General features: G+C 36.6%; 1 protein-coding gene across 5 annotated transcripts in view; it reads right to left on the bottom strand.

Moving 5' to 3' along the window:
- The window catches only part of NEGR1 (neuronal growth regulator 1), a 1,028,214-nt gene that overhangs the window by 573,836 nt on the left and 431,163 nt on the right, over nucleotides 1–23,215 (bottom strand). For all 5 annotated transcript variants that reach the window (XM_044944851.2, XM_025289451.3, XM_044944850.1 and 2 more), the window contains exon 2: nucleotides 16,660–16,892. In XM_044944851.2, coding sequence (XP_044800786.1) covers nucleotides 16,660–16,892 — 233 coding nt within the window. The remainder of the gene's footprint in view (nucleotides 1–16,659; nucleotides 16,893–23,215) is intronic.

Below are 23,215 nucleotides of genomic sequence, written 5' to 3'. Positions count from 1 at the left end.
GCTACTTCCTATAGCAGCTTCTTAATCTGAGAAAGCGCCCAGCCCTGGCTCCCCAGGGCTCTCTGTTTAAACTCCAGGCAGCTGCTCCTCTCAGCAATGAATGGCTCCAGTCAGCAGCTGAGCACATCAATTACAGCCTCCTACAGCTGCTCCCCAAGAGCCCCATTGCTTCTTACATGCTCAGATGACCTCCAACTGCATCTTGATCTCTCAGGAGCTGCACATTTGAGCATTTCTTTGTCAGCAGCACCTCTAAATGATGTCTTATGGCAATGTTCTAATGAAGCCATTCCCCTAATCTGAGGAGCTGCTTCTGTTTTCAAACTGCCCATCCCCGTACCCTCACTCCACTTGATGGAACAAGACTATGTGGCATTGTACTTCTAACTGCTTCTTCAGTGCTTGTTGGGTCTTGAAGTAGCTTCTCCTTTAGCTCCAAATGATTTACTGGCCATACTAAGGGTAACTTCCGAGTAGTTTCCTATAGCTGAACATTATTTCTTGCCTTGTAGTCACTTCTCAAGCCCCTCTCCCTACCAGCTGCCTCATTTCTAAAGTTGGCTGTGACTCTCCACAGGAAGAAGACTACTTCTTTCATTTGTACTGTGAGATGGAAAATTTCTTATCCTTTTCCACAGTCATCACACCTTATCCACAGTCATCAGGAATTCCAGCCTTCCAAATGTAAATTTTTGAGCCCAGGAAGAATAATAATGGCTATCCAGCAGCCATTAGTCATTTGTGATAAGAGCTCTTCAGGTAAACTCCTGAGGAACTGGGAGGATGAGAGAAAGCACAACAGGCAGCCATCTACCACATCCACCAGTCCTCAAGGAATTAAGGATGTGAATAATCAGGAAGTAAGATTTGGCCCAGATAGCTGAGATGCATGTGAAAGGAATGAATCAGTGAATCCAGACACTTTCATCTTCCCATACATAGTTCAGTTCAGTTCAGTTGCTCAGCCCTGTCCCGGAGTTTACCCAAACTCATGTCCATTGAGTCAGTGATGCCATCCAGCCATCTCATCCTCTGTCGTCCCCTTTTCCTCCTGCCCCCAATCCCTCCCAGCATCAGTGTCTTTTCCAATGAGTCAACTCTTCTCACGAGGTGGCCAAAGTACTGGAGTTTCAGCTTCAACATCAGTCCTTCCAATGAACACCCAGGACTGATCTCCTTTAGGATGGACTGGTTGGATCTCCTTGTAGTCCAAGGGACTCTCAGGAGTCTTCTCCAACATCACAGTTGAATCGCATCAATTCTTCAGTGCTCAGCTTTCGTCACAGTCCCATATATAAAAGCTTGCTAAATTCCTTACTTCTAGATATCTGATTTTCCTTATTTAACAATAATCTTTTGTTATTTATGGGCCTCCTAGGTGGCATTAGACTTAGTTTCCAAAGTCAAGTCACTGGTTTACCAAAGAGTCCCAAATTGCTTTTCATTAGTTTTCCCACAAGGCACAGATGAATCTGTAAAGATTAAGGCCTGGAATATTGCTGGACAATTCATAGATCCCAGGGTAAATATACTACCACAGCTTTATAGCCTCTCTTTAGGTTATTTTTCTTAAATTTTCAGTCTGTGTAGATAATAAAAGATTGCCATTTCTGCTCATGCCATTGTGTATTTGTAGCTCTAGTATTCATTAAGGATACAAATTAAATATTAATCATAATTGCACCCAAAAAGCTAATAAAGAGAAGCCCAAGGCTCACATAAATACCAGCATTTAATATTTATGCATACCTTTATATTTTCCTTCCTAATTTATCTTCCTTTCTGACAATTAGTTTCCTTCCAATATAAGTGTAATTAATTCTAAAATTTATTTTTAAATTTGCTTTTTATGCTCAGGAATGATATATACATGTGTCTGGGTTTATATTAATAATACAATTTTTTTTCAAGAATGTAAAGAGGTAATTATTATTGTATAAAATGTTTACCTATATAGATGATAGAGCTTAAAACATATTTTTTGAGAGTACTTACAAGTAGAAACACTTGACATCTTAGGAAAAAGATTTATATCAGTCAGGATTCAGTCAGGAAAATAGGAACCAATATAAGTCTTTCACATAAAGGGGGTTTAATACAGGGAATTGTTTACAAAAGTAATGAAGGACTAAAAAGACAAAGCATAAGAAGATGAGCAATTCAGAGACTTGTAACAAGAAGCCACTGATATCCCTGCTTGTAAGCAGGTATCATTACCAGATCCTAGAGGTGGGAACTGTCCATCAGGAGCTAGATCCACAGCAGAGGACTACCTGGCATGAGCTGGAGTCAAGGAGAAAGGCATGGGGCAATGAGACAGCAAAAATAGCCTGCCTTCTCCCTTTCTTCTGTCTCATTTCTTGCCAGTGTCTTCCACTGGATGAATTCTGCCAGAAAACAAATAAGCTTGGAAACACACCCATGGAGGCTGGGTTGGTCAGCCAATCCCATGATACAAAATATAACAAAAGAGTTACAAAGAATAGCTCTGAGACTAAATAGGCAAAAATGACTGTTACCGTTATCTTTCCTTTCATATTAGGTAGTATTTTTTCCCCCTTCGGAGAAGGCAATGGCACCCCACTCCAGTACTCTTGCCTGGAAAATCCCATGGATGGAGGAGCCTGGAAGGCTACAGTCCGTGGGGTCGCTGAGGGTCGGACATGACTGAACAATTTCACTTTCACTTTTTTTTCTTAGTACACATTTTTTTTTTTCTAATTAGTGTAACCCAAAACCCTGCATTGGTATAAATTTATTATATCTTTTCACATAGATTTTATTCACAGGAAGGAAGAGTAATTAATTTTACTAATGTTTTACAGAATAACTTCATTGTCTAATTCTTAAATAAAAGTCACTTGAAATTAATGAGAACAATCTCAATTATATCCCAATCAAAAGGAAAAAAGAGAACAGAATCTATCTGTACATTATTAGCTCACTGGAAAAAGAAGGTAAAGTCTTTTGAATATTTACTTGAGTCCGATACTCTGAGAAATTTCTTATATGTCTAATTTATTTTAATTTTCCCAGTCATCCAAAGAGTTGGATATTACTTTTTACTTCTCAGCGAATGAAATTGAGTCTTAAAAAGATGGTGACACTTGGAACCAACTTCATATATTTTGTAAATATCAGAGCTGAACATCATCTGAGGTCAATCCAATGCATAAACCACACTAGACTACTTAGGAGAATATTGGTTTTAACTAGTTTCAAGGGGAAATATAGCCTAAATAATACTGAATGAGAAAAACATGAGAAGAATTTTGTCTGGTTATTGGCTGACTTGTATTCTTAGGGGCCTTCACTCATTCATTCTATCATTTATTAAATATTTATTTAAGCTCAACTTACATGACAGCCCTTATTGAAATCACTTGTAATAACTTATATGACAGCCCTTATTGTATTCACTAATATTAGGGCTGTCAGAGAGAAGATCCATACTTTCATGGAGCCTGTTACAACCTGCCACACAGTGGATAATTAAAACTAGTATACATCTTTTCTACTCGTCAAGTGGTTCTCAACCTGGGGTGATTTTTCACCCCAGCAAATGTTTGTTAATATCTAGAGATACTTTGGAGTGTCACAACTAGGGCATGCTACCATGTCTTAAGTGTTGAGGCCAGTGTATAGGTCCATTCAGGGTGCCATCAGAAAATATCATAAACAGAGTGGCTTACAAACAGGAAATGATCATTTCTCATAGATTTAAACATCCAAAAGCATGACATTGGCAGGTTTGGTGTCTGATGAAACCTCACTTCCTAGATGACTGTCTCTTCACTGTAACCTCACATGGTGGAAAGGGGAAGAGATTTCCTTAGGGTTTCTTTTATAAAAACACTAATCCCGTTTTTGAAGGCTTCATGCTTATGACCTAAGCACCTTCCAAAAGCCCCATTTCTTAATGCCATAATGCTGGCATTAGGGTTCAACATATGAATTTGGGCAGGACACAGACATGCAATACATGGCAGCCAGGCAGCCAGGGATGCTTTTAAATATCTCACAATATACAGAAAATTTCTTTTCCTTCCACACACACACACATTCATTATATGATCCAAAATGTTAACAGTGCCAAGCTTGGGAAACCCTGTTCTTGATAGAGATGAAAGTACCTTCTATTTTTGAGTGTGTGTGTATTAGTTTCCTATTTGCTGCCAAATCAAATTACCACAAAGAGTGGTTTAAAACAACACTAATTTATCCCATAATTATAGGTTAGATGTCCAATATAAATCTTTCTTAGTGAAAACTGAGGTGTTGGTAGAATTATGTTTTTTTCCAGAGTCTCTAATAGACAATCCATTTCCTTTCCTCTTCCAGCCTCCAGAGGGTCCTCATATTTATTTGCTCATGATTCTCTTCCTCTGTCTTTAAAGCCAGAAAGGGTAGCTTGAGTATTTCTTACATTCCATTACTGTGACCCATTTCCACAATCATATCTTCCTTTGATTCTCTTCTTCTGCCTCCCTTTTTCACTTTTAAGTACTTATGTGATATCCTTGGGTCCATCTGGATAATCTAAAATAATGTCCCTATTTTAAGGTCAGCTGCTTTGCAATGTTAGTTCTCCTTTGAGTCATGGTCATCTTTGGGGACTGTTATTCTGCTTATACAAAGAAGGATGCATGTGAAATTTTTAGCAAAGTTATTTGTACCTAGGAGGTATTGAATGAAAGTGAACTGCCCAAGGGATTAAAAAAATAAAATTAAACTGACTTAATCCTAGATGTCTTTTTAAAATAGACTACCTTTAAAAGGTAAGGTCCTAAGCCTAGGAAAAGAGCATACATATGTTAGCTCTGCACTGACAACAAGTTCTTCCTCAAATCTTCAACATGCTGTTTTAAAACACATCTTCACATTCACTTGTTCAAATCAAAATCTGAAAGAATAAGTGAAATACCTGAGAGGAAATTCTAATGGTGGTATGCTTAACCCATTAAAATGATAGCCTCTTACTTCTGTTTAGCATTAGGAACCCTTGCCTACAATATTAGTTGTGACTTTGTCCCATACAAAGTGTATTTGTATTCTCAAAATAACATTGCTAATATATATATAGTAAAATACTGGTATCCCATTTAAATATTATATTTTTACTGCGACATGCAATCACTATTCTGCATTTGTGAAAACATGGGGATTAGCAGCGGATAAGGATGCTATGACCTGGAATAAAAATAAGCAACCTAAGTCATAACTGCCTAACTAATCCTTTTAATTTAAAAATTTTCCTGTTATGTCAGCATTCTTGGTGTTATGCCCTAAAGATAGCATCAATACATTAAATCACAGCTTAAGCAAAGTGATTAGCATAAAGGCAGGGAGAAAGAAGTACATACACATATACAACCAATACATTTCTGCTGAGTCCCTAATATTTGTCAGGAACTGTTCTGGATGTTTGGGAGTCAAAAGGGATTAAGACCCAGTCCTCACCCACAAAGAGTAACTGAGGTTCTTATTTGGATAACTTTAGTGATTCCATGAGCATTTTGCTCACATAAAGAAGTCTATAAAATGTAGAGGGTATGTAAAATTTTTCTCGAGACCAGGTCTGCAAATTTTAAAATGGGTCAGTGACTGCAAAATGTTTAAGAACCATTGGTTTAGATGCAAACTGGCTTCCTCGGTGGCTCAGCAGTAAAGAAGCTGCCTGCAATGCAAGAGACACAGGAGATACTGGTTCAGTCCTTGGCTTGGGAAAATCCCCTGGAGGAAGAAATGGCAACCCACTCCAGTATTCTTGCTGGAGAGGAGCCTGGCAGGTTATAGTCCTAGGGTGGCAAAGACTGAGCACACATGCACTCTTAATGTGGGTTAGACATCTGACAGCTGAGTTGAGACACATGAGCCACCTTTCCTGTGTCTATCTTCTGCTCTTATTAGGTAACTAAAGGACTGCTGAAGGAATGGGAAGGAAGTGGTGCAGGTCAGGACACAGAGTGACTTGCGGTGCAGGTCAGAGAGGCATTAGGACACAGAGCAACTCGTATCCTGCATATTGAACTTTACCATTAGTCTTAATTATATCTCTTTAACTCTTGACACTATACATAATTAATTCTTATTGTTCTTCTACAAATCATATGATAAACAATATCATTAGTAGATTCAAAATGTATCCTCTGCTAAATTTTTATCTTTATAAGTTATAAAGGTTATAAGTGCTATTTTATTCAGAATTTAGTTACTAAAAACAGCAAAACCCTAATTGTCTTTGTAGTAATTTCTTGACTATACACATACTTTGGAGAAGAAAACAGTAAATTTATTTCATAGATCAAATCCTATTGAAATGACTTCCTAGGAGAACACAAATTATTTCACCAGACTAAGAGTTTATTTGCAGGGTTTCTCAAAATAAGTGGACCAGCTAAAGCTTGGTAATCTTTTATTTATAAAGAGATTTTCATACTGATGGTGTACACTGCATTGGGATTTGACATGTATTATTTACACAGTTTATTTTTTTTTTTTAGGGAAAAATAAAGATACCAAGATAGGCAACAAATGTAACTGTTCTGAATCATAACACAAAATCAAACAATTAATACCAATAAAATAAAAATATGATAAGTCTGAGACTTGAGATACTTATCAAACTATGTACTTCAAGAACCAGAATGACTATCCATCAATCTCTGAAGGGACTTTCAATGGGCAGCAAATCTTGCTTAAAGGGTTATCTATTTTAAAACAGTTTCAAATTGCATTTTGAACTCTTTATTACCCAAAATGGAAATACAGCTTTACTCAGTATCAAAATGAGTGATAAATATTGTTCCTCTTCTACACACCCCATTCTCAGGTATCCTTTTAGTTAATATTTGCCAAAATGATTTAAAACTTAAAGCTTAGAAGAGAAGGACAAAGCCAGAATTGCTCCCCAACAACACTGACTGCAAACTGTAAAACTCTGCATTTCTTTTCCCACTTCTACACCCTCCAAAAAAATTATCCAAGTCATGAGTAGATCAGAGGTATTGGAGTAGAACCTTCCTTGCTGGCACAATTCACTAGTAACAAAGAGGCTAATTTAAATTTTGACACTGTTCCCCTTATTGTTACCAAATCAGAAATTTTAGCAGTAGTTTTCATAAAATTCCTTCTATAGAAAAATGGCATGGTTTAGTCAACAGCATGAAATATCTATCAATATTTTTTTTGCTCTTTCTCATTTCTCTCATTTACTAATGACAACATATTGAAAGTTTATAAGAAAATATTACCAAATTATTCATTTCCTCCATGTAGAATTTTGGATTTTTACACAGTTTTGATAAATAATGTTTTTTAATACAAGATTTTATATTAAACTATATATATATATATATAACTATATACTAACTTTTGGTTAGAATATATGACCACTACATTTAAAGAGATAATTTTTTTTCAAAGGAAAGTACTATTTATTGAAATCTACCCTCTCTTTCTGCTACTGTTTTTATCTCAACTGCAGAAAAGTCATGGCCAATAATTTTTTCTAAAGACTATAAAATAAAAAGAATATTCAGAACAGATAAAAATGTTTATTCTAGAAAAAGTACCAATATTCAAATAAGAATTTCACTAAAAATTAGTTCAAGGAAACTTATTTCTTATGATCCTTAGTACCTACATCAATAACCTATTCAATATCAATACACTCACAAGTAAAAGTGAAGTTATGATTTTCTTGAAGCCAGCCTGATATGCACTGCCAGGTAACCATAGCATTTCTAGCCAGATTGAAATATCTGAAAAGAAAAATGAAACAGTCTACCTGAAAAGTGCATGAATTTAAAAATTGTATGCATGATTTTACTGCGTAAAAAGGTCTAGCTCATATAAGTCAATATGAGTGGACCTGAGCTTTTCTGTGCAGGTACATTTGAGTGAATAATTTTGCTGAAGTCTAGATCACAAGTGATACCTGAAAGATTTCTTTTTCCCAGTTTCACAAATTAGGCATATTTTTTCCTAAAATCTTTAGAAAAGATTTTAGAAAATCTTTAGAAAAACCCCAAACCATTATCTTTCTGGACATCAATACTACTTAATATCTTATGGTGTGGCATGCTAAGTCACTTCAGTTGTGTCCTACTCTTTGGGACCCCAGGGCCTGCAACCCCTCAGGCTCCTCTGTTCATGGCATTCTCTAGGCAAGAATCCTGGAGTATTCCATGCCCTCCTCAGGGGCTCTTCCCAACCCAGGGATGGAACCAGAGTTTCATTATGTTTCCTGCATTGGCAGGCAGGTCCTTTTACCATTAGTGCCACCAGTAACTACTATTACTACCTTATATATTAACATATTATCAGAGGAAATGTTTCTGTTAGGTAGTTAGAATAGGAAAAAGGAGTACAAAATAGCAGTGGCTAAAAGACAAGGAAGGGGAAAGCCTACAAAAATAGAACAAAGGAAAGTCCTAGGACCAGAGTGAGGACCTCAGGTAGAACAAACAGCACCCCTGGCTAGCCCAATTTACATAGGGCAGGCCCAGGGGAGAGGAGAAAAAACATATAAAGGAGGAGCCAAAGGGCCAGGGCTCTCTCTCTTCTTTTCGTGTCTTTTGGGTTGGCATGCCCTCACACCTCGAGGATGTATTTTCCTTTATTTTCTAAATAAAACTGAGCTATAACATGGAGCTGTAACACTTATCTGTCTGAGAGTTGAGACACAGTCTGTCCGAGAGCAGTGACACGCCAAGGGCTTTAACATCCAAATTTTTGTTGTGACAAGACATACTGAGGAAATTACACACTCCCCTGACATTTCCACTGGACAAAACCCTTAGGAAATACAACAATCCTATTAACTAATGGGGCATAAGCTCCAAAATACTTACAAATGATTTTCTTCCTAAATGAAAATCTGTATATTTTAGACCAACATAAAATAGAAAAATGGGGGGAGTTTAGGTAAGGCTCCACTGTTACTAGTAAATCACTGTGGGAAAAATCTGTAAGAACTAATACAACTTTATTTATATCATTTTTTTATAACTGAACTTTGAGCCAGTGGTTGGTATTCAGATATTGACTAGTTTGCATTAATTCAGTGCATTTTGCCTTCCACAGGATCTTTACCATAGTGTGAATTGGGGTAACATATTCCCTGGTGGTTCAGTGGTAAAAATCTCATCTGCAATACAGGAGATGTAGAATTCATGGGTTTGATCCCTGGTTGGGAAGATCCCATGGAGGAGGAAAAGGCAACTCACTCCAGTTCATGGGACAACCCTATAGAGAAAGGAGTCTGGCAGGCTACAGTCCATGAGGTCACAAAGAGTTAGACATGAGTGAGCATGCACAAACGAATTGGGGTAAGCAAAAAAATGATTTATGGTAGAATAGGTAGTAATTCCTTACAGAGGGAATGAGAATGAGTATGTACACACCTAACCTTGTAACTGTGATCTCAATTATTTGATAGCACTCATAACATAATTTTAGAGAGTAAATGATTAATATTTTCTCATAAGCAGATGATACATATATACATATATAATTATCACATATAAGGTGGTCTTATAAATTTATCTCTGTTACAAATTAATGAAATAAAGCTACAGATCCTATATAAAAACTAAGGTCATTTTTTGGAGATTATTTTCCCCCTAAAAACAAACAAACAAAAAAACCCCAAAAGTGAGCTTGTAAATTCGGACAACAGATTTGTGGTTGGGAAGAGGAAGGCAAAGCAAGTGACTGGGATTAAAAAGTACAAATTTTCAGCTCTAAAATAAATAAGCCATGGAGATATAATGTTCCACATGTTGACAATTGGAGGAGGTTATGGAAAGGGCATGCATGACAACAGGCTGACCCTTGAGCTGGACTTAGGCAATCTGAGACTCCTCTCCCTTTCCCCTGTCAGTTCTGCTCACTGTTTGCACTACTAGCAGCCATTTCAAGGACTCAGCATTAAGAGAGCAATGTGTTTTTAGAACCATCTGGTCTGAAAACCGGAGAAGGCAATGGCACCCCACTCCAGTACTCTTGCCTGGAAAATCCCATGGATGGAGGAGCCTGGTAGGCTGCAGTCCATGGGGTCTCGAAGAGTAGGACATGACTGAGCAACTTCACTTTCACTTTTCCCTTTTCACTTTCATGCAGTGGAGAAGGAAATGGCAACCCACTCCAGTGTTCTTGCCTGGAGAATCCCAGGGATGGGGGAGCCTGGGAGGCTGCCGTTGATGGGGTCGCACAGAGTCGGACACAACTGAAGCGACTTAGCAGCAGCAGGACTGAAAACATGCCTGAACTCTCTTAAGGGCTCAATATAAACTTTTAAGATTCTTCCAAGTAGGTATGGAGGTCCACTCATCTTATGATCACTCAAGACTAGCCTCATATGTAAGTTTCCTTGTTTCTTAAATCTGCCCCCTACTAATCTCAACTGGTCTCAATCTGAACTGGTCTGCCTCTTTCTCAGGTTTCTTCTTGCCCTTTGTGTATGGGTACCAGTTTTGGATTTTAGCAGAGGAACTCTAACTGATCTTGCTCCTCTTTCTGTGTTGGGTGCTAAAATTCTTAGAACTAAAATTTTTACCAACTCCTAAAATATATAAAGAAATCATAGTACAAATTTCATGATTCAACCTCATATATGATTATATCCTATTCTTCTTACCTTATCTTTCGCTTCTGATTTATCCTATTCACCTTGGTGTACTAAATACTTTCTATAAGCCATTTTTAATTCCAATCCAATGTAAAATAGAATGCTAATAATAAATGATATTTGAACGTGCTGTCTTTTGACATTACAAAGATTTTCTTTAAACAATGACTAAGCTAGAGGCAAGGATCTAACATGGTCATAGTTAAGGATCTTTGAGTTGAAAGAGGATGGAATTTACAACTAGGATATATATTAGAGAGTATTCTTGTAATAAATTGCTGGAGAAGAAAGAAAAGGGAAGATTGAACAGAGCAAGAAGTTGAGCTGTGGTAGATACTGTTCAATGGCTTCAGCTGCTCTAGAGCCAAAATGGCCCATCAGTTATCTAACTGGACAGGAGAGAGGTTTTTATAACCCCTGCTTTCATTAGTCATTAGTCATTGCTGCTCCAGGTAGAACTTAATCTTTCCTCTCTATGTTGTTGTTCAGTCTCTAACTCATGTCTGACTTTTTGTGACCCCATGGAATGTAACACGCCAAGATTCCCTGTCTCTCACTCCTGGAGTTTGCTCAAGTTCATGGCCACTGAGTACGTGATACTGTTCAACCATCTCATTCTCTGCCGCTCCCCTCTCCTTTTGCTTTCAATATTTCCAAGCATCAGGGTCTCCTCCAACGAGTTGGCTCTTCAAGTCAAATGGCTAAAGTATTGGAGCTTCAGCTTTGGTACTTCCAATGAATATTCAGGATTGATTTCTTTAGAATTGATTGATTTGATCTCCTTGCAGTCCAAGGGATTCTCAAGAGTCTTCTCCAGCACTGCAATTCAAAAGCATTAATTCTTTGGCACTCAGCCTTTTTTATGGTCCAACTCTCACACCTGTACATGACTACTAGAAAAATCATAGCTCTGACTATACAGACCTCTGTTGGCAAAGTGATGTCTCTGCATTTGAATATGCTGTCTAGATTTGTCATAGCTTTCCTTCCAAGGAGCAAATGTCTTTCAATTTCATGACTGCAGTCACCATCTACAGTGATTTTGGGGCACAAGAAAATAAAGTCTGTCACTGTTTCCATTGTTTCCCCATCTATTTGCCAGAAAGTGATGGGATTGGATGCTATGATCTTAGTTTTTTGAATATTGTGTTCTAATCCAACTTTCTCACTCTCCTCTTTCACCCTATCAAGAGGCTCTTTAGTTCCTCTTCACTTTCTGTCATTAGCATGGTATCTTTTCCCCTCAGTCTTGATTCCAGCTTGTGATTCAACCAGCCAAGCATTTCACATGATTTACTCTGCATATAAATTAAAATTCAGGGTGACAACATACAGCCTTGTTCTCCTTTCCTAATTTTGAACCAGTAAGTTATTCTGTGTCTGGTTCTAAGTGCTGCTTCTTGACCTGCACACAGGTTTCTCAGGGGATGGGTAAGGTGGTCTGGTATTCCCATCTCTTTATGAATTTTTCCATAGATTGTTGTGATCCACAGAGTCAAAGGCTTTAGTATAGACAAAGAAGTAGAAGTAGATTTTTTTTTTCTGGAATTCCCTTGCCTTTTTTATGATCCAACAGATACTGATTAACAATTTGATCTCTGGTTCCTCTGCCTTTTTAAAATCCAGCTTGTACATCTGAAATTTTAAGTTCACATACTGTTGAAGCCAAGCTTGAAGGATTTTGAGCATAACATTACTAGCATGTGAAATGCGTGCAATTGTACAATAGTTTGAGCATTCTTTGACATTTTCCTTCTTTAGGACTGGAATTAAAACTGACCTTTTCCAGTTCTGTGAGACATTATTTTGCTTACATGCTTGAGTGCTGGTCAAAACTTCTTCTACTCTGCCTAGAGAAAACCTAGAGTATATCTCCCTGAAAGGGCACAAGTTGAATGATAAATGTTCCATATATTGTGTGTGTGTGAATGCATGCGTGTCTTAAAACAACACACATTTGTTATTTCCATTTCTATCCTAGAACGTTCTAACTGCTCAGAGTCTCACCAGGCAGTAGCAGGGTGTTGGCTGCGACTGCTGTAAATATATTTACTTATTATACAATATCTTTAGGTGTCTTATTTTGTGCTGTATACAACCTAGATTCTAGATGCAGACTGTAGTAGAAACCATTGTGTTATATGGGTTTCCCTGGTGGCTCAGAAAGTAATGAATCCACCCACAATGCAAGAGACTTGGATTTGATCCCTGGGTTGGAAGATCCCCTGGAGGACGGCATGGCAACCCATTGCTGTATTCTTGCCTGTAGAATTCCATTGACAGAGAAATCAAGCCGGCTGCAGTCCGTGCAGTGGCAAAGAGTTGGACATGATTGAGCAACTAACACTAACTGTGTTCTATATTTGAATAGGAAGCATTTAAATTTTATGTTTATCATGACAGTATTGTGATAGAGATCTCCCTTCATAATAAGTATTCAAGTCATATATATTCTTATACTCATGAACAATAAAAACTGCTCTTAGTAAATGCTATATGAAATGGTTTGAATTTCTGGACAAATAAGTAACTTGATTTAACAGCATTAAATATGGGCAATGAAAAATTTATTTTCTTACTACATCTATCAGCCAATTTCCATCCCCATGAAGCAAAATTCCAATATACCACACTGTTCAAATTCCATGAGTACATACATTGTTCAGCTCAATTGGTGAAAGAAAACATGGAGATAACTAAAGCACTAAAGTAAAGTGTTAGTCACTCAGTCATGTCTGACTCTATGTGACCCCATTGACTGTAGCCCACCAGGTTCCTCTGTCCATGGTATTCTCCAGGCAAGAATCCATGAGTGGGTTGCCATTACCTTCTCTAGGGGATTTTTCCAACCCAGGGATTGAACCTGGGTCTCCTGCATTGCAGGCAGATTCTTTGCCATCTGAGCCACCAAGGAAGTCCCAAATAAAATACACTTAGTACAGTAAGTATTAGAAGGTGCTACTATGTAAAAATCACTTTGCATAGTTCTCAATACAAGTGTTATACAAGTGTTATGATTTTTTTTTCATTTTTTTAACTTAACTATTTCTCTTTCAAATCAAAAGCTAATAATCACAGCGGATTTTTTCCCCCTGTCATTTGTCTTTTTGGTTTTGATTAGAATTGATTTTGATTTTCTGATCTGAGTCCACTTTCTTCAAATGAGAAAACTTTTAGAGAGTCTTTCAAGAGCAATCATAGGTTTGGAATCCAGGTTTTCCAACTCCTACTCCAGTGTCTTTTCTCTCCTATTATTCGATTTATTGATATTAATATCTCTGAGAAACCAATAATATCAACAAATATCCCATGCACAGTCTGTGTTGACAAGATATCTTTTTTATTCAGTTCAGTCACTCAGTCATGTCTGACTCTTTGCGACCTCATGAATTGCAGCACACCAGGCCTCCCTGTCCATCACCAACTCCCGGAGTTCACTCAAACTCACGTCCATTGAGTCAGTGATGCCATTCAGCCATCTCACCCTCTGTCGTCCCCTTCTCCTCCCGCCCCCAATCCCTCCCAGCATCAGAGTCTTTTCCAATGAGTCAATTCCTCACATGAGGTGGCCAAAGTACTGGAGTGTCAGCTTTAGTATCATTCCTTCCAAAGAACACCCAGGACTGATCTCCTTTAGAATGGACTGGTTGGATCTCCTTGCAGTCCAAGGGACTCTCAAGAGTCTTCTGCAACACCACAGTTCAAAAGCATAAATCCTTTTTATTACCCCATTTCTAAAATGACTTTTAAAAACCAGCTCCCTTGAGTACATAGCTTCAACAATTAAAGATGAGCTTTGTTTTTACCAGCCAAGGTGTGTTTGACATCAGTGATGAATAAATAGCCTTCTCTTACTTGTTAACATTTCCTACCTTGGTCATCCAAGGCTTGACAAATTATTAGGTAAAGAACATACACTTTAAAACTATCCAAATACATCTGAGTATCAAACTAACAAATTTAGAGACTGAAGAGATGTGCACATCAGTTTATTTCTGTTTTCAGTGAAGAAATATAGCTTAAGTGGGGTTTGACTTTTTGTGACATTTATTTAGTTCTTGAAATTGACTGACAAGCCTACTAATTTGTTCCTTGAACTTTATTAATGTAATTGGAAAACTGCCCACATGTCAATCAACTTCTAATAAGTAATTAGGTTCATAAATACTGTAAAATTATTAGCTTTTAATTTGACCCAACCACATATGTCAAAACAGTAACACTAATTTTATTTTTCTAGAGGAACAAAATATAGTGATAAAAATTTAGTAAGTACATTTGTAAAATGCTCCTCCTAAAATGATGTTCAAAAGTTTACATGGCCAGCAAAAAATAGTGCTGGAGTAAGGTATATAACAATTTCAATACTACTGAACAATATACATAATGTAAAATTATGAAGAAATTCTATGAAAATTGAGCATACACATGTATATATATAAATATATAAATTTTGCACCATACATACATATTTATAGTCTAGTTGCAAAATGTGGGCCTAATATGGAATAAGAGAGAATGAAGAAAAGGAAGGAGAGATATTTTTAGCGTTCAGAAATATATCATTTAAATATACAAGAAGTAAAATGTCTATATCTTAAGTGATTCAAATATTACTGTCAAAGTATACTTTTCCTTACATTATAAATTATTTCGTATAGTGTTTGAACTAGAAACTTAAGTCAAAAGGCACTGAACAAAACAAGAGAACAAGAATCATCTTGGATAACTGAAGAAATGTGCCTTTGACTTGTAACTTCATGTCATTTTTTGAAACTGGAAAAACCACTGCCCTCTGGAATCTCTGGATAATCTTTGGATAAAAATTGACTTTGGTGAAAATTTTATTATTTTCTCATATGATTTTAAATAAAAAACACCAAAAAGTCTTCAATGATTTGTAATAAGAAAAACCACTGAGGAAATTCACTGACTTACCCTTCAGTGTATACTTTTCTTGTTAAAGCTAATTGTTTAATAAGTTTAATCATCACAAAGTTAAACTATTTACTAATAATTGAAGCTGTGCTTGAATCCACTTTTACCCTTATGTGATGAAATAGTAAAGTTGTAAAATAACAATCTTTTCCGAATGTAAGCCATGTGACATAAATACTTACTGTTGATTTTTGAAGAGTAAACTAAAAAATAATACCAGTAACTTGCTCATTCAGCTTTCCTGACAGGAATAAAACAGGCATTCACTGGCACTACATTATCATATAATTTGTTATTAGTTTTACTTAGAAATACTGCAATATCATTTTCAGTTCCATAGTATTCTATTTTTTTGCATCCAGTACATGATTAATATATACAGCACAAGGAAACAATGCAAAAGGGTAAAAGCATTTTAATTACATTTTCCATGAAAAGTAACGTGTTGAGGGTAAATATGCTCTTACATTTTAGCATGCAAGTTAAAGAAAATAATTTGCTGATTCTGTTTATATTTGGATATTGTAAGTTAGCTATGATTTATGATCTACTGGATGTAAATCAAAAATAAAACATTGTGAACCATATTTTTCCAACCACTCTATATTTAATTAAAGTAATTCTAGAAGGGTGTTTCTCTTCATTGCAACTTGAATCAAAGTAAAAAGAAGCTGAATTGAGACAAAGTGTAGGAAAGCTTGAGGATTATTTTTAAAAAGTTACTAGTCATATTGCAAAAAGTTCTAAGTTTAATGTAGCCATCACAGGTTATCAAAAAATTATTGTAATGTATCAATCATGTATCTCAAAAATTTATTGAATGGGTGACTCATAGGAAGAAACAAAGTGAATCATATACAAAAGAATCATAATGTGGTGTTAATGGATAATTTTTTGATCTCCGTAAGTAGGGATTTGTATGCCTATAATAGCCATTATACTTAATGGAATCTAAGAACATAAATCCCTGAAAACAGTGACAACATATCTTTCAACATTGTCAGTTACCTCTTAGTCATTCTTATATCCAAATACCAAACATTTCTAAGCAGAGACCTTCACAATATAGCAGATATGGAAATGAGTACCTTGCACAGTCAGATGCACCTGCATTGTTCTTGGTGTATGTTGAGTCTGAACAGAACACGTGTACGGGCCATCATCTGTCACATCTACATTCTGTATCTGGAGGCTGTAGTCCCTTTTATTCAATGTTGAAATTGAAACTCGAGGATCCACTGACCACTTATCACCTCCCGCAAAAATAATACTTGACCGATTCAGCCAGGCACCCTTTGAAGCTCCATCTTCCAAATAACACCTGCAAATTACCAGAGATAGAACATTATTAATCAAAATGAAAATGAGAGACATTATCTTTGTTCTGAGTGTATCCATATGCTGAATTATGGCACTGCCGCAAATGCAAACATCAGACATAAACACAGGAGACATGAACATGTTGGTGCATTTTTCATCCTCAAAGCAAATATGAAACAATACCTTCGCACAGTTCAGTTTAGTTTTGTTTTTTTACATGTGTCTGCGTGTATGTGTATTTTAGTTCAAAGCCAGTCAAAATCTTTTTTTTATTCAGTCTGGAGGACAAGTACATTTAAATAAGGTTAAATTAGTTCAAATAACAATTTCAACACAAAACACATTTCTTTCTTTGAAATTATAAGAAGTAGAATAGGTTCATTAGCTAGCCTGATTTAACCTAACCCAATTCTGTATATAATGTACCAGATGCATAAAACACAAAATGGTACCATATATGTTTATTTTTAAAATTATCTGCATTTGCAGAGCAGTAGACCTGTACACCAAAACTATAAACTGCTTTTTACTAGTAATTTTGGTGCTGTAATTAAATGTAGCAAGGCTAATATAATACTTTTAGTAGTAAATTCTTGCCATCTTTTCAATAAACTGATCAACAGTTTTTCCAGAAAGCATTCTTTTATCCAACAATACTTACAGAGCACCTACTATTCAAGGGACATTGCCTTTGCTCTCCAAAACTTTCAGTCTACTAAGGAAGACAATCTAATTAAGTCAACCAATGAATAAAGCACAGAAAGAATACTTTTATTAAATCAGATGCAAGACACATGAGAAACAAAAGAGGGGTACTTGACATAGAAAGGTTGTTACGAGTATAGAAAATGCCCAAGATAAGGAGATGAATAGTGGAAGATGTGATGTTCTAGACAGAAGTGCAATATGTGGATAATACCAGGGAAAGGTGAAAGAGGAGAGCCAAGCATTTCAAGCAAGTAGAAAGTCTGGAATATAAGCTAGGAGGGATGAGAGATAAAATTGAAAAGGTAAACTAGATGTAAGTGATAATAGAAAGCATGATGATTATTAGTAGATTTTAAGGCTAAATCTGAAGTCATTTATTCAGAGTTGTAATTCTATAACAAAATTCAAAAATATAGCTTTGCATCCACCAGACATCAGGCATGCCAAGATTTGAAACAGAAGGCTGTAGTCACATATCAGTGATTTTGCTGAGGCCTGGAATTCTAAATTTTATCTTGAAAACACTGTGATACAAATTAAAGACTGGTTCTCTTAAATGAGTACAAAGCACAGCTACAGAGTCAAAATACACATACAAGCAAATAGTTTGACAGCATTTCTACAGAACACCTTAGGGGATTGAAGGCAGCATTTTGAGATTGATACAAAATGGCAAGTTGAAAACAACAGGGTAGACTACTGCCAAAGGTATCAAACTAATCAGTGGGTGAAAAAATAAGGAACAAGATACATTGCTGAATCTAATTTGCAGTCAGCTTCACCATCTACAGAATGCAAACTAGTAGAAGTCATACAGGTCACTGTTAATTGAAAAGCTTTTCCTGATGTATGTAATGAAGAAAATAAAACCCATTTTAATGACATAATTGAATAATTATAGTGTATTGTCATTTTTATAATATGCTGAAAGAAGCTACAGGGGACAGTTTCCAATTCACAAGATCACATGTGTATTGGTATGAGTAGAACATGGAAACACCTTTACTAGGATTATGATAATTCCAATATCTACATTTAATATGTGGGTTCACCAAGTGTTTATTGCGTGACCTTTGCATTTGTGGCCTTCAAACTTTATCATATCTGGTGTTCCTAACAACACTGGGAGGTATAGATCACCATGCTCAATTTCATCATCAGAATAGAAATAGAATTTTTGAGTTAAATAACTTGCCCAAGCCACGTTGTTAGTGGGTGGCAAAGTTGAATTTGCAATCAAGTCTCTTATCTTCACATTCAATGTCCTTTCCACCATAATGAAGATCAAAGGCTTTTAAAATAGATTTCAGATATGGGAAGATTATTAGAATGTTGCAGAAATTACTGCAAGTAATTTCTTATTTACTGAATGTGACCAACTGCTTAACCTGTCCTATTTTAAAGGAAGCAGAAAACTAATTATCAATGGACATTTTACCATGAAAGTCTGATTTAGAACACTCCGTCTGGTATTTTCCTTTCCCTAGAGACAGCAGCAGTTTTACCTTTATTTGGGGGTGGGGGTATCAAGAAGACTACAAAAAGTAACTAGTATTTAGATATTAGGGGTTTCATAGATCTGATCAGAGTTATAATTCTTAGTCTTAGCATAAGCACTGCTCCTCTGTTGTTGTATGTCAGGGATATTCATAGAAGAATAACTTCTAACTTCTTCACTGAGAAAAACATGAAAAAAAAGATCCTTTATGTCTCATTGGCTAAGATAATTATATTACATAAATTTTATTGACTCAAATCCAAAATTTTTCAAAACATATATTAGGAAGACCCTTTAATGAGACTCATGGTAAAAAAGCTGGTGTATCATTTCCTTGGATTTCTGTAGAACTGTGTCAGATTACTGAGGTAGAACCTAAATACCTCAAATTGCCATATATGGAATTTAACAAATTGGGAACAGCAACATTTAGGCATGACTTTCTATTTTATAAAATTATTATATATTTAGAAAGACTACAAGAGGATGAGATGGTTGGATGGCATCACCAACTCAATGGACATGAGTTTGAATAAGCTCCATGACTGGTGATGGACAGGAAAGCCTGGTGTGCTGTGGTCCACTGGGTCGCAAAGAGTCAGACATGACTCAGCAACTGAACTGAACTGAAGGTCAACTATAAGATGATTATGCAAAATGTATTACATAGGCATATACACATATGTCTCCTATCTTGCTCCTCTTTGTTCTCCACATCCACCCTATTTTTTTCCATTTATACAAAGAAATACTGCTTGATATGTATATGCTTTATTAAGAAGAAATTCTGGAAAGAAAGAAAGAGTTTAGGGTATGACAGAGGGTAATGGGAGGGTACAAGAAGGACAGATGTAATGAAAATTAAGTTTGTAATCTTTGGGCACCAAATTTTTTTTTCCCCCCTTTGGTTGAAGAACTCTAGTGATCTAAAGATATAATCTGTTGGAATCCTGGCTCATGCAGAATTTATAATTTAGCAAGTATGATAAATTACATTCATGATTTGCCATCATAAAGATTAGGAAGTGAAAATATAGTAATTAAATTGCTGTAATAATAAATTATTATATTATCTGAAGGTTTCTGGCTTCTGCCATTGACACCATTCTCCCCACAACAAACAGAATGAACTTCAGAATTTAAATGAAATCATCAACAATTCCTGAAATCAAGATTGCTTGGAGAAATATCAATAACCTCAGATACACAGATGACACCACCCTTATGTCAGAAAGCAAAGAGGAAATAAAGAACGTCTTGATAAAAATGAAAGAGGAGAGTGAAAAAACTGGCTTAAAATCCAACAATCAAAAAACTAAGATCATGACATTCGGTCCCATCACTTCATGGCAAATAGATGGGGAAACAATGGAAACAGTGACAGACTTTATTTTCTAGGCTCCAAAATCACTGCAGATGGTGACTCAGTTCAGTTCAGTCACTCAGTCATGTCCAGCTCTTTGAGACCGCATGGACTGCAGCACAGCCAAGCTTCCCTGTCCATCACCAACTCCCAGAGCTTACTCAAACTCATGTCCATCCAGTCAGTGATGCCATTCAACCATCTCATGCTCTGTCATCCCCCTTCTCCTCCTGCCTTCAATCTTTCCCAGCATCAGGATCTTTTCCAATGAGTCAGTTCTTCATATCAGGTGGTCAGAGTGTTGGAGTTTCAGTTTCAGCATCAGTCCTTCCAATGAATATTCAGGAGTGATTTCCTTTAGGATGGACTGGTTGAATCTCCTGGTAGTTCAAGGGACTCTCAAAAGTATTCTTCAACACCACAGTTGAAAAGCATCAATTCTTCAGTGCTCAGCTTTCTTTATGGTCCAACTCTCACATCCATATATGACTACTGGAAAAACCATAGCTTTGACAAGATGGACCTTTGTTGGCAAAGTAATGTCTCTGCTTTTTAATATGCTGTTTTATAGGTCGGTCATACTTTTCTTCCAAGGACCAAGCATCTTTTAATTTCATGGCTGCAGGCACCATCTGCAGTGATTTTGAAGCCCACCAAAATAAAGTCTGTCAGTTTCTATTGTTTCCCCATATATGTGCCATGAATTAATGGGACTGGATGCCATGATCTTAGTTTTCTGAATGTTGACTTTTAAGCAAACTTTTTCACTCTCCTCTTTCACTTTCATCAAGGGTCTCTTTAGTTTTTCTTCGTTTTCTGCCACAAGGGTGGTGTCATCTGCATGTGAGGTTATTGACAGATGACTCTATGGTGACTGCAGCCATGAAGTTCAAAGATGCTTGCTCCTTGGAAGAAAAGCTGTGGCCAACCTAGACAGCATATTAAAAAGCAGAGACATTACTTAGCCAACAAAGGTCTGTGTAGTCAAAGCTATGGTTTTTCCAGTAGTCACGTATAGATGTGAGAGGTGGACCATTTAAAGAAAGCTGAGCACTGAAGAATTAATGCTTTTCAACTGTGGTGTTGGTTAAGACTCTTGAGAGTCCCTTGGTCTGCGAGGAGATCAAACCAGTCAGTCCTAAAGAAATCAGTCCTGAATATTCATTGGAAAGGCTGATGCTAAAGCTGAAGCTCCAATAATTTGGCTACATGATGCAAACTGACTCATTTGAAAAGACCCTGATGCTGGGAAAGATTGAAGGCAGGAAGAGAAGGGGACTACAGAGGATAATATGGTTTTATGGCATCACCGACTCAATAGACATGAGTCTGAGTGAGCTCTGGGAGTTGGTGATGGACAAGGAAGTCTGGAGTGCTGCAGTCTATGGGGTCGCAAAGAGTTGGGCACGAATGAGTGACTGAACTGATCAACAATTCCAAGTCTTTCTATTTCATTCATAAGTAAAACTCTAATCCTGATAGTGACCAACCATCCTACGTAATCTGACCACTTGATTCCTCCCTGACTATCAGTTCACAGTCTTTCCCATTTACTCTGCTCTAGACTCTGGGTCTCCAGCTATGCTTCCAATAAGTCATACATTCCCCTGCCCCAGGAAGTTGGTATTTCTGTTTCTTCTACCTGGAACTCTGTTCCTCCAGAGGTCTGCATAATGTATTCCCTATCTTTCTTAGGTCTCCAATGAATTACATAAAGTGTTAAATAACAAAAAATACCACTATTCCCAGCACTCCCATGAGACATATTACCTGTTTACTGGGTTATTATTTTCTGTCTCTCCCTGCTAAAAGTAAGATCCAGGAACTGTCCATTTAGCCACTTCTGTATATTCTAAGGCCCTATACATAATGGACAATAAATAGAAATACTTGTTGAGTGGATTAATGTGGGCAAAAATTAAGATGCTTTTAGAAGAAGAAATAATATGGTAAAGTGCATCAAAATTTCCAAAGTGCAACCTAGTTCAGAAAGAAAAGTCATGGACATATTTGACACTGAGTAATTAAACACAGATATTTGTGGCACAAACGATGACTGCTGTAAAATACAGAGAAAGGCCTAAGCAATTAAGTGTTTGGTGGGGAACTAAACTCAGCATTGAGTGAACAGAGTAAAGTGGTTGGTGGGGGTTAGAGGTCAGTTCATAACTACTTGAAATAAGAAAGATCCACAACATTTGTCTCTGTACTTGAGGAACCACTTTAAGCCAGTAAATATTCTGTTTAGTACTTACTGGGCACTTTGTTAGGCACTTTACATTTCATATTCTATTTAATCCTCACATAAACTTATGAGCCAGACACTATTATCTTCATTTTATCTACAAAGACATGAAGATACTGGGAAATTGTAACATGAACAAAGCCTATCAGCCTGCACTCTTAACCACAGTGATAGACTATACTATTCATTCTTAGAGTCAGACAGCAGCAAGGGTGAGGGGTTCTTCTGTTTCAGATGGAGGAATTAATATGTGAGGAATAAGTTGGTAAAACAAAGATGATCAGATCATTAATAGGGGAAAGATGAAGCAACAATTCTCAGGTTACAAACTTGGATCATTTTTCATCTCTGGACTTCCAAATAGAACATTTTAACAGCTAGTGATCTAGGATCCCTTTGAAGTCTAGACAATGAAATAATATGAATAAAAATGTTTAGCAATAAATATATCCTTTAATTGTATATGACATGCATTTTCTTGAGAGCTTTTTTTTTTTTGCTCCACTTAAA

Source organism: Bubalus bubalis, chromosome 6, assembly GCF_019923935.1.
Source record: "Bubalus bubalis isolate 160015118507 breed Murrah chromosome 6, NDDB_SH_1, whole genome shotgun sequence".
NCBI lineage: Eukaryota > Metazoa > Chordata > Mammalia > Artiodactyla > Bovidae > Bubalus > Bubalus bubalis.
The sequence above is the reverse complement of the archived record's forward strand: the minus strand, read 5'-3'. Positions and strand labels throughout refer to the sequence as shown.